Source organism: Aquarana catesbeiana, linkage group LG03 (genome assembly GCF_042186555.1).
Source record: "Aquarana catesbeiana isolate 2022-GZ linkage group LG03, ASM4218655v1, whole genome shotgun sequence".
In the NCBI taxonomy this organism is placed as follows: Eukaryota; Metazoa; Chordata; class Amphibia; order Anura; family Ranidae; genus Aquarana; species Aquarana catesbeiana.
Genome location: NC_133326.1, coordinates 144,609,530 through 144,622,332, shown reverse-complemented (window position 1 = coordinate 144,622,332; position 12,803 = coordinate 144,609,530). Strand labels below are relative to the sequence as shown.

The 12,803-nt window shown below is 46.0% G+C and overlaps 1 protein-coding gene across 2 annotated transcripts in view; it reads right to left on the bottom strand.

The window, feature by feature from the left end:
• Window positions 1–12,150, bottom strand: part of LOC141131755 (uncharacterized) — a 43,516-nt gene extending 31,366 nt beyond the window's left edge. The window contains exons 1-2 of one of the 2 annotated variants that reach the window (XM_073619402.1): window positions 11,916–12,150; window positions 6,412–6,575 (exon numbers count right to left, since the gene is read on the bottom strand). In XM_073619402.1, the coding sequence (XP_073475503.1) occupies window positions 6,412–6,575; window positions 11,916–12,018 (267 nt within the window). In that variant the 5' untranslated portion in view covers window positions 12,019–12,150. The remainder of the gene's footprint in view (window positions 1–6,411; window positions 6,576–11,915) is intronic. The other variant, XM_073619403.1, reaches the window with a different exon arrangement.
• Between the last annotated feature and the right edge of the window lie 653 nt (window positions 12,151–12,803).

Here is a 12,803-nt window from a genome sequence, read left to right as displayed (position 1 = left end):
CAGATAGGATTTAAAAGGCCCCTCCCTTTCCTCTGACCCTCAGTTGTTTAGAAGATCAAGTAACCTCCACCGAAGGTGCACTCGGCAGAGGAAAAAAATAGAAACATAAAAAACACACCACCACCAGGAAAACATGGTTGACCAGTGAAAAAAATAGAATTGGGTGGGAATATAGACGCTGTCCTGGAAGGTTCCTGGAAATACCGTTACCAGTAAGTCTAACGGGGGTTTTCCCCCCTCACCTTCCAGAACAGCTACTTGAGAGGATAAGCAAGATATTATACCTTAGGGAGGTACGACAGTATGAATCACTTTCCTACCAAAGGAAAGGTCCTGGCTTGAAAGCATCTGAACTCTATAATGCTTGACAAATGCATGAGAGGAGGACCAGACGGCAGCTTTAGAGGTATCTTCCCATGAAGCTCCCGCTCTTTCTGCTGATGATGTGGCCATGGATCTCGTAGAATGGGCCCTAATTCTAGAAGAAGGAGGGGTGCGACCTGACGCTTTATATGCCTCACAGATAGCTCCCCTAATCCACCTAGCAATAGAACTTTTAGATGCTTTGGACCCCTTCTTGGGGCCACTGAACAAAACTAACAGTTGGGAGGAACTTCTAAACCCACTGGCCATTTCTAGATAAAGTAGAAGACATCTCTTTACGTCTAAAAGACCAAACCTTTCCTCTTCGCATTTTTGGGAGAGGTGCAGAAACTAGGGAGGACTACCTCCTGGGACCTATGAAAGTTGGAAGAAACTTTGGGTAAATAGAGTGGATCGGGTTTAATTACCACCCTGTCCTCTAAAATCCTCAGGAAGGGATCTTTACAGGAAAGAGACTCTAGATCAGAAATCCTTCGCCCTGACGTAATAGACAAAAGGAAGGAAAACTTCAAAGAAATCATTTTCAGGGAAGCCTCATGCAAAGGCTCAAAAGGAGCCCTTGTTAGTGCATTTAATACCAACGACAGATCCCAGGGAGTAACATGTTTGAGGATCCTGGGAGTATGCCTAGATCTGGCTAAAAGGAACCTCCTGACTAAGGGATCTACCGCTAGTCTTCTCTCTGAAAATAAAGATAGGGCAGCAACCTGAACCCTAAGGGTGTTGACAGAGAGCCCCTTTTCCACTCCCTCCTGCAGAAAATCTAAAATGCAGGGAGTGGAAAAAGAATCTAAACCAGATTTCCTTTGACAGGAAATAAAAGTTTTCCAAACTTTCCCATAGATTCTTCTTGTGACCAATTTACGGCTGTCCAGGACAGTATGAATAACCCTCTCTGAACATCCATTTAACTGTAGGATGCGCCGCTCAGCCTCCAGGCCGTCAAATGGAAGGTCTGAGGGTTTGGATGCAATACCGGTCCCTGATAGAGTAGATCCTTTCGAACTGGAAGGGGCCAGGGAGGATACACAGATAGGGCCTTCAGAGAGGAGAACCAACTCCTCCTGGGCCACCAGGGGGCAATCAGAACGACTTCTGCTCTGTCCTGAATAATTTTCCAAACCACTAGGGGCAAAAGGGGAAAAGGAGGGAAGGCATAGGCCAGGCTGAAGTCCCAAGGGAATAACAGTGCATCCGTCCCCAAGGACTCTGTTTCTCTCTCCAGAGAGTAGAACGCCGGTAGTTTCTTGTTGAGACTGGAGGCAAAAAGATCCACTGTGGGGAGACCCCATCTTAGAACCACCTCCTGGAACGTGCCTTGATGTAGTTCCCAACTGCTGGAACTGATGCTCACCCTGCTCAGAAAGTCCGCCAGCACATTTTCTGACCCCTTGATGTGAACTGCCCTTACTGAAGAGACATAGATTTCTGCCCAGGACAGAATCTGCTGCGTTAACGACAGAAGTGATTCCGAGCGAGTGCCCCCTTGCTTGTTCAAGTACGCCACTGTTGTGGCATTGTCTGAAAATACTAAAAGGTCCTTTGAATAGACCCTCTCTCCCAGAGACATAAGTGCTTTCCTCACAGCCAGAAGTTCTCTGAAATTCGAGGAGCGACCTGCTTCCTTTGGCAACCAGGCTCCTTGAGCCTGCCAACCCTGTGAGTGAGCTCCCCAACCCCACAGACTGGCGTCTGTGGTAATCTTGACCGGGCAATTTTGTGCCCAATCCTTCCCCTCTGCAGATGTTCTCGCTGCTCCCACCAGGCGAGATCTAGAAAATTCCCTTCTGGTAGTTTTACCAGCTGATCCAGAGAATTTTTCCTGCGATCCCAATGGAGCAAAAGAAAAGCCTGAAGGGGTCTGGAGTGCAATTGAGCCCAAGGCACCCCTGGAATGGCTGCAGTCATTAGGCCCAGCAATTGCATGATTCGCCGAAGGGAGGTCTGAGGGAGCAGTTTGAAGGTCTGCACAGAGAGAAGAATTTTCACAATTTTCTCTTCGGGAAGAAAAATCTTTAGGGCAACAGAGTCTATTAGATAACCCAGGAAAAGTATGCTCTGTGAGGGTACTAGGCAAGACTTCTGTTGGTTGACCTTCCACCCCAATTTTTGAAAGGTCCGCAAAACCAACTGTAGGTCCTGAATAAGGGACTCCTTGCCTTGAGAAAAAAAAAAAAAAAAAAAAATCAAAAAATCGTCTAGATATGGGACGATTGATACACCTTGAATCCGAAAAAAGGCCATGACTTCGGCCATGATTTTTGTGAAAATCCTCGGTGCTGCTGAGGGACCAAAAGGAAGGGCATTGAACTGCCAATGAGACGGCTCGTTTCCCACGAGCACTGCAAACCTGAGGAACCTTCGGTGGCTCTGGCAGATTGGTACATGAAGATAAGCGTCCTGAAGGTCCAGGGTCACCATGAAGACCTCTGGTAACAACAGATTTCTTACTGAATAAATGTTCTCCATACGGAAATGTCTGTAAAAAATGTATTGGTTCAGGACGCTTAAATTTATGACCATACGAAAGCCGCCAGAAGCTTTCTTGACCAGAAAGATGCAAGAATAAAATCCCCGGAACTTCTGATCTTCTGGGACAGGAGAAATAACTCCCTCTGTTTCCCTCACAGAGATCAAATTTAACATGGCTTGCCGTCTCTCTTGGTCTCGGCAGGTGGGTAAGAAAAAAACCTCTGGGTGGGGAGATTTTTGAACTCCAATCTGTAACCCTTTACCAGTGTTTGAAGGATGAAGGAATTGGTGGAAATCTCTGCCCATTCCTTGATGAAATGGCACAATCTTCCCCCTACCCCTAACCTGGCGTCACTGGGTGTTCTTGGAAGGGGCTGAAGGAGCAAAGGGAGTTTGTCTTTATTAAAGGACCATTTCTTTTTAGCCTGTTGCCTGTTGGCTTTAAAATTAGCCTGGTTTTGGAAGCAACAAAAAGGCCTCTTATTCTGGGGCTTATTCCTTTGGGAAGAAGGGAATCGTTTATTACCTTTCTCAGAGGAAGAGGATAAGACTTCTTCTAAGGAAGATCCAAACAACAGTTTGCCTTCGAAAGGAATGCCACAGAGCTTATTCTTGGAGGTAAGGTCACCTTCCCAAGATTTAAGCCAGATAGCTCGCCTAGATGAATTAATGAGAGCAGAAGCCCTAGCTGCGGATTTCACTGAATCTGCTGCTGCATCAGCTAAGAAGGCGACTGACTTGGCAATGAGTGGGAGGGATTCTCTAATCTCTTCCTTGGGGGTGTCAGATGCCAGAAGATCATCTAGACGCTGAACCCATACGTCTAAATTTCTAGCCACACAGGTAGATGCTACCGCTGGGCCTAAAGAAAAAGCTTCCCAGGCCCTATGTAGTATTGAGTCAGCCTTCCTATCCATTTGATCCTTAAGGACCCCAGAATCCTCAAAAGAAAGATCTGATCTTTTGGACACCTGCGACATAGGGGTATCTAATCTAGGACACTTAAAGAAAACCTCCTCAAAGTCAGGCTGAAAAGGAAATCTTCTTTTGTGTCCTCTGGATTGGAACAACCTTTTTTCAGGTTCTTTCCATTCAGATAGAATCAGGTCTCCAAGAGACTGATGTACCGGAAAGGTTCTAGATTTCCGTCCCTGAAGGCCCCTATACATTTTATCCTGTACAGATTGAGCATGCTGTGGCATCTCAATCTGTTCTGAGGTATAAATTGCTTTTAATAGTTCATCAATATCCTCACCTGGAAAAAGATACTTGGATGAGCTACCTGTATCTTCCTCTGATGCAGACTTTTCATCAGATGAAGAGATTGAATTCTCACCTTCCTCCAGATCAGAGGTATTGCGTGAACTAATAGTCTCAGATACTAATAAGGGAAGGGACTTGGCAGAGGTTGAAGGATCTTGAGCTATGGGTCTAGAAGAGGGAGGGCCTATACTAGTAACCCTGTTATTCAGTGACCGAAAAGAATCCACTACCTCCTTCATAGAAGTCATTAACTCCTTAAAGGAGGAAGACTCTGAACTAGCTCTGGGTGGGATACAATCCTCACAAAATAGCTATCAGAGAGCCTGGCTCTACAGTTCCCACATTTCTTCTTCACAGGTCTGGCCTAGAAGAGAGCAGAAACAAGGGCCATGAATAAAAAGGACCCATACAAAAGAAGTCCCTTGCTGTAGCTATCCACAGATCAGGGCTTACCTTGGGGGCAGTATGGGACCCGGATGCTGCCGCTGGTTCAATACGAGTGGACGTTCCATCCTCAGATCTGTCCTCAGGCTCCATGAAACAAGCGGAGAACGGTCGTAGAGAAGACTGCTGCTGTACCGCAAAAACTGCGCCTAGAATGGCGTTTTTAGCAGGCCATTCACCTGCAGCATGTCCTCAGTGTCTCCACACCATGCTCCTTATAAAAACTCGGCGTCCGGAAGTGCATCATGTGACTTCCGGTTCCAGCGCCATCTTGCTGCATCACCGGAAGTCCTCCTGACGCCATCTTGGTACACCGGAATGAAGCATTTAGGAGGACACAGTTCCACACAGCAGCGCTGGGGAAAGGAAGGGAGTTGCCACCATTTACAAAGGCAAGTAACCCTTAGAAATAGGAAACCCTTCTGGTACAGACCATCATCCGGGACTTGGCCACAACTAGTCCTGGATGAAACCAGAGAAGGGGGGTCCACCAACCACAGTTACCAGACCATAAGAAAACAAAAAACGTGTCGGTGCTCCTGGAGTGACTGGAAACACAAAACAACTGAGGGTCAGAGGAAAGGGAGGGGCCTTTTAAATCCTATCTGATTTGTGTTTCCTGTAGAGGGCGGAGCCGATCATCTCTCAAGTAGCTGTCCTGGAAGGTGAGGGGGGAAATGCAGCCTACCTTTGTCCATCGATGCCGCTTCACCTCTGCCCAACAACGCAGTCTACCTGTGTCCATCAATGCAGCCTCACCTGTGCCAACAATGCAGCCTACCTGCGTCCATCAACACTGCTTCATCTGTATCCATCAATGCAGCCTACCTGTGTCCATCAATACAGCCTACCTTTGCAGGGGAAGAGAGGAGAGGAAGAGGATTGCCGGCCGGATCATCAGAGTGCCAAGGAACATCACTGTAACAGCTTTCATTTCAATTGCCGTGTGTTCCCCACGCTCGCTGTCACATACAGCCCCGTCTCCTGGCCCGGCGAGTTTAATATACGTCATACGTCCTGTGATTGGACGGGTGTTCTGTCTATCAAAGTACACGGAAAGAAGGCGGGGGCAGGGGTGTCTTAATGAGCAGGCACATCTGGGCACTGCCTGGGGGCCCTTGCACTTTCCCCAAAGCAGCTGCTCTTTGAGCCCACGCTGCCTGGAAATTGGGGGCCCCATGATGACACAGAGTGATGGATAAACAGGGGAGGCAGGCTGGCAGTGATGTGCTGTGCAGAATGATACTTATTATTTTACAGCCAGCAGGGAGGGGCGGGGCCTGAGTGCCAGTGATGCTCTGACCCCACCCCATGCAGCTTGATTGTTCAGGACTCGGAGGCCGCAGGGTATTATTTTCCCATTGTTTCTTTGCTGTACAGAATGATTGTTCATGTAGTTAAAGCGGAGCTCCACCCAAAAAGAGAAGCTCCGCTTGTCTGCCTCCTGCCTACTTTATGTCTGTTTACCTGCGCTGTCTCCATTGTAGGGGCCTCAGAGCATTACTCTGCCCAGGGGCCCATGATACTATTAAGATGGCCCTGGGCAGGGGTGTATGTGACAACAAGTGCGGGGAACACACAGCGACTGAAATGAAAGCTGTTACAGCGATGTTACGCTCTCTGATGATCCTGCTCTCTTCTCTCTTCCTCTGGGTGATCACTGGGAGAAGAGCTCAGATTCAACCCTGCCGGCGGTGCTCATCCCCCCCCCCCCCCGCGCTCCATGGCAGCCCATGCTCGCCAGCCCTCATTTTCCACTTGCAAAATGCGAGTAGGTGAGTGGAAAGTTTGAGGGTTGCTAATACCATAGTTATATTTAGCGTTGATGAAGCATACTGGATTTCTTACCTGTGCTTCAGCAGTAAGCAGCAAATTGACACACTGAAGGTGGCCGTTAAAACAAGCTTCATGAAGAGGAGTGAGAGAGTCCACAGTAAGCAAGTTCACACAAACACCGCTGTCAATCAATTGCTTCAACTGGAGTACCTCGCCATTTCTGGAAGCATCATGAACTGGTGAAAACACAAAAACAAAAAAATACTGAGCTACCTATAGAAACTATCCCCCCAAAAAGCAGCAGTTAAACAGTGAGATGTGCACTAAAATAACTAATAAAAAAGAAATAACCGTGCTAAATATAAGTGAAACACGTGAAGCAATCTCGAAGACTTCCGTGAGGAAGTACATATATAAATGTAAAAATGCTAAAAAATATTAAAAATTAAATTGTGAAAAATATATGAGTCTACACATGTGTGCATAAATCAAACATGAGTGTCCATATATAATATTTGCGAATCAAAATAAGTGTCCATATATGGTAACAGAAAATAGAAATGTGAGGTAATGATCTGAAATCAGTCCAAAAGAGACCCCTTGAGTGAATCCAACCAGAGTCAATGGTGTAAAAAATATGAGTGACAACCCATACAGTATCCGCAAATACCCAATAATTGCGCTTACCGCAAGGCAAGCGAACACCAGCCTGTATCACGTCTTGGTGTGGAGAATCCAGATGGTGCTCTTATACTGTATACATCGTAGCTGAAGGGATGTAATGAGGACACCAAACTTCCATCTCATAGACATGTAAATGAAAAGAAACTGGCCATAGTGTAATACTGCCAAACTAATTAAAGTTTAAAAAAAGGTAGAAAACTTACACTAGTGCATAAAGATACAGCAGGAAAAAAAAAAAAAAAACTTAGATTGAACGCTAGCAAACTCCGTAGTGAAGATGAGACCCCACACGTGTAAATAATGCGCTTACCCCAAGGCAAGCCAACAACAGCTTGTGTTCAGTATCAGTTTACCACACCACACTACGTGATCCGCCACCAGGCAAATAATGCGCTTACCGCAAGGCAAGCCAACCACAGCTTGTATTCAATAGCAGTATGAGAGATCCATTGGCCTTCTGGACTGCTTGCGGCAGGAACCGGGGGATACAGCAGAGACTCCAAAATGACATCTCACAAGCATGTAAATAAAAAGGAACTGGCCATAGTGTAATACTGATAAAAACGATTTAATAGATAAAAGGTAGAAAACTCACATGAGTATATAAGAATACAGCCGGCCGGCATAGCGAGCACCCGTCCACACTGAAAATGGCGATGACGTCAGAGCTTCAACCTCCCGACGTACGTTTCACCACAAATGGCATCGTCTGGGTATTTTTCACAATTTAATTTTTAAGATTTTTTAGCATTTTTGCATTTATATATGTACTTCCTCACGGAAGTCTTCGAGATTGCTTCACGTGTTTCACTTATATTTAGCGCGGTTATTTCTTTTTTATTATCATGAACTGGTGTCCTGTCTGCCCAATTACCTGAATGAGGAATCCATAATAATAATATCAATAAAACAAAAATGACAAAAACACACCAGAAACTTCAGCTAAATCATTTCCATCTGGTTTGTAAAACCCCTTTCGCACATGAGCATTTTTTTCAGTTCGAAGCTCGCTCAACAAGTAAAATCTCATTCATTTCAATTGCCCCTGTTAACATCTGAGTGCTTTGTCGCCTGTAGCAAAATGCCTGTCACTCAAAAAAAACACAAGAGCTACTTTTCAGGCAGATTTGAGCGTTTTTGTCCCCATAGGCTTCAAGAAAGCACCTGAACAGTGACAAATAAGCGTTTTGTTTTTTTCTGGGCGTTTTCAGCTCGAACAGCAGCTTCCCTCTCCTTTTCCAGAATCACTCCACACCTTACACAGGTTTCTATTGGCTACAGCAAAAACAGCTAAATGAAAAATGCCTGAAAAAATGCTTATATTTGAAAATCTGCCCAAAAAAATCCTCCAAAACGACTGAAAAAAAAAACACCACTTGAAAAAACGTCTGAAAACACCAGCTCAAGTGTGAATGTAGCCTGAGAAGAAAGTAAAAAATAAGACACTGGAAATAGGAGGTAAGGCATTAGTCTTTTTTTTTTTTATTACCTGATTATCCCACCCACACATTTAGAGCCCATTCACACAGGGACGACTTGTCAGGCGACCTAGTCGCCTGACAAGTCGCCTCCCGTTCTGTGCTATGGAACCGTTCTAAGGGGAGCGACGCAAGTCGCTCCGACTTAGAAAAAGGTTCCTGTACGACTTCGGGGGCGACTTGGGGCGACTTGCATAGACTTCTATACAGAAGTCGTTTTGCAAGTCGCCCGGGCAGTCATTTGCAGGTCGCCTCGCTGAGGCGACCTGCAAGTCGTGTTGCCCCTGTGTGAATGGGCTATTAAGGTGGATGGAGGAATCACTCCCCCTGAGCTATTGTGTTCCCACAGCGGGGAGACCTTCCCACTATTAGAATACTGCGATCATGTAAAAATTTTCCAAAAGGCCAGTTGTACAGACGTCAACCTCTGCACAGCCAGCCTGCCCATACATGGATCGAATGTTCCTGCTAAACTGAATCGATTTCATGTATGGCAGGCTTAAAGTGATTTTAAAGGCATTTTTTTTTTTAAATAACAAACGTGTCATAGTTACCTGATCTGCACAGAGCAGACCTGATTCTCTTCTACTCGGGTCCCATGCTGCCACTCCTGGCCCCTCCCTCCTGTCAAGTTCCCCCAGAACAATTAGCTTGCCATGGGGGCACCCAAACAGGCACGCTCCTGAGCCGCTGCTCTGCCTGTCCATTCAGACACAGAGCCGTGGCTTGGTCCCACCCCCTCTCTCTTCTCATTGGCTGTCATAGTATATGAGCAGGGAGTGTCCCCAGAGAGCCGATGCTCTCGTGCACATCACTGGATCGAGGGGGGGCTCAGGTAAGTATTAGAGGGACCGGGGGGCTGCTACACACAAAATGCATGAAGGTAAAAAACCTTCAGCCTTTAGAACACAGGTGTCAAACTGGCGGCCCTCCAGCTGTTGTGGAACTACAAGTCCCATGAGGCATTGCAGGCATGATGGAGGGCCGCCAGTTTGAGACCCCTGATTTAGAGCAACTTCAGCCTTTCACACAGAGCAGAGTCCGCTCAGATCAGCAGGGGATCTGTGAACACTGCATGTCTCTCCTGCAATATTAGCTTGCCTGCTCAAAGTCTTGTTAAAGGGGAGTTCCAGGCTTTTTTTTTTTTTTTTTTTTTTTTTTTATTAAAAGTCAGCAGATACAAAAAGTATAGCTGCTGACTTTTAATAAACAAACACTCACGTGTTCCACGGTCCAGCGATGCGGCCGCACAGAGCCCCGCTCCTCTCCCCCTCCTCTGCTTGGCGCATCCATTAGAACTGTGGGCAACCAGCCGTGACAGCTTGCGGCTTCACAAGCGGGCGCGCGCTGCGCTCTCCCAGTGGACAGGCAATCTTCTGGGACCTGTCACGTGTCCCAGAAGATTGCCGAGAGGGAGGGACCGCCTAGGGGAAAAGAGGAGTCGCCTAGGCGGCCCGTGGGCGGAAGGAGGAAGTGGGACAGGAAGTCCCTCTCTAAAGTAGTCACCCACTCCCCCCCCAAAAGAATTACATGCCAAATGTGGCATGTAAGGGGGGGGGGGGGAGTGCTTAAAGCGGAAGTTCCACTTTTGGGTGGAACTCCGCTTTAAATGCCTTCAGTTCTGCTTTGATTGTAAGTGTCGGTTCACACTGAGGCAGCACGACTTGCAGTGCGACTGCCTCAGGCGACCTGGACACGACAGGAGCGGCGACTTGCAAAAGGACTTCTGTATAGAAGTCAATGCAAGTTGCCCCCAAAGTCATACAGGAACCTTTTTCTAAGTCGGAGCGACGCGATTAGAACGGTTCCATTGTACAGAACGGGACGCTACTTGTCAGGCGGCTAGGTCGCCTGACAAGTCGTCCCAGTGTGAACCGGCACTCAAGGGTGCCTAGGTATGATCTGCTTATTCCTAGACTTGTAGGTTCTGCTTAATTTAAAGCAGAAGTAAACCCACTGATTTAACAGTTTTTCAAAAAACAGTTACATTCCCGGCATGCTGGAACTGTCACATTGGTTGTGCTCTCAATCAAACTGTCAAACTATCCAATGGCTGGTGTCATAACTGATCACATGTTCAGAACCATGGCAGTTGAAGCTTAAACAGAGGCCAAGATGGCAGCTTGCTTGGCTGAAAACGATTGGAGGGTTTACTTCTACTTTAAAGTATAACTAAAGGAATTCTTTTTTTTAGTTTTGGATAGAGTGGAGAGGGATTAGAACAGCCAGTTTTTATAGCTGTCTTTGCTCCCGTTAGGCACAGTTATTCACCTTCTCTATTTGTCCTATTTACTGTTATCTCTCAGAGTGAAAATGAAAGACAAACCCAAATTATTGTGTGGTCACCAGAACATTATCAGAGGTGAAATCTTCCATTGGGGACACCCGTTCTGTTGACAACCAGGGAATCCCTCTGTTTGGAAGGATTTCTTCTTACTTCCTGTTTGGCTATGTGACAAGAAATGAAGAGAAATCTCCCCAATGGGAAAAATGGCAAAAAAAAAACTGATACAGGTTATAAACCCCCCCCCCCCCCCGGTGGTTCTACATATTTCAAATTACTAGAGCTTACCATCTAGATAAATGATCGATTTATTTTCTGATCAAGCCATAACTAATCTATAGTCAACAACAGATTTGTTCGATATGCCACAAGAAGGGATCAGCTTAGATGTCTTTGGATATGAGTTGGAACCTGCCTGGAGGAAGCTCCCAAAGCCAACAGCCAATCATAGTCAGGGGAGGCACTCCCCACCCCGCAGCTGCACGTAGGCAAGGGGTGTGTATACATGCCGCTGAAGGCGGGGAATACCCCTGCGGACTCCGATTGGCTGTCAGCGATGACAGCTTCCTGGTTAGTACACCGGTACTGATTTTTGACACCTGAGCCCATGCAATGTATGATGGTAGCTGTGTTTCTACCATGTCATTTCCATCATATTTATAAATCAGTGCTGGCAATCAATGCAAAACAATCAATAATTTTATACCCTGGTTGAACGACTCAATTTGATCAAATCTGATCTAAATCGATCGGAAGGAAAGTTATGGTTCTTCAATTGTTTGCAGAGTCGATCGTTTTGATGGAATCACACATTGATCAGATAATAAAAGGGTGTGTGCCCACCATTACTCATCCAAAAAAAAAAGTTTTTCTGTTCGCTTTCACATAAAGATTGCCAGTGTCCCTATAAATAAAAAATCACAGATAAAACGGTAATATATTAGGATGTGACAACAGACAACAGAGAGATACACATGGAGATGAATGTCACATTCTGTAGATCTCCCTATACATGATCGCGGTGATGACATGTGTCAGATGGTCTGGTAAACATCCAGCATGCTCTTCTAGGAACATGATGGCCTCCAGGTCACACATATCCAATCACCGTACAAGGAAAAAGCTCCTACCGATGTCTTCGTTGTCTTCGATGTCCTCGATGTCTTCGATGTCTCCGATCAGAGGGCTCGTGAGAGCCGTCGGAGCGGTGAAGGGCGCTGCGCCGGTTTCCATGACAACATCGAAATTCACAGATCTGTCTCCCGCGGCCCCCTGATCTGTATCTGACGTCAATCGATGTGCAAAGGCTGCTGGACAATGTAGTTTAGTCTTCCCTGCAGCGTCACGTGACGTCTCTCCCACGTGGTGCGTGTTGTGTAGGGGGGGTGGGGGGGTGTACAGGCTGTGCTGCTTGCGAGACAATCAATCATTACAGAGGGACAGTCCGGGCTTTACATCCTACAGAAAACCCATATGTGTTTAACCTCTTCATTCCTAAGCCGTTTTCTGACAGGTTTACGAGTTAAAATCAGTACTTTTTGCTAGAAAATTACTTAGATTCCCCCAAACATTATATATATATATATTTTTTAAGTAGAGACCCTGCAGAATAAAATAGCGGTCATTGCAATATTTTATGTCACACTGTATTTGCGCAGCAGTCTTTCAAATGCAATTTTCTTGGAAGAAATACGCTTTCATGAATTAAAAACAAAACAGTAAAGTTAGCCCAATTTTTTTGTATAATGTGAAGGATGATGTCACACCAAGCAGATAGATACCTAACATGTCATGCTTTAACCATTTAAGGACCAGAAAGGTTTTACCCCCTTCCTGACCAGGCCATTTTTTGCGATACGGCACTCTGTTACTTTACCGACAATTGCGTGAGCATGCAACGCTGTGCCCAAATAAAATTGATGTCCTTTTTTTTCCCCACAAATAGAGCTTTCTTTTGGTGGTATTTGATCACCACTGCAGTTTCTATTTTTTGTGCTATACACAAAAAAAGACTGATA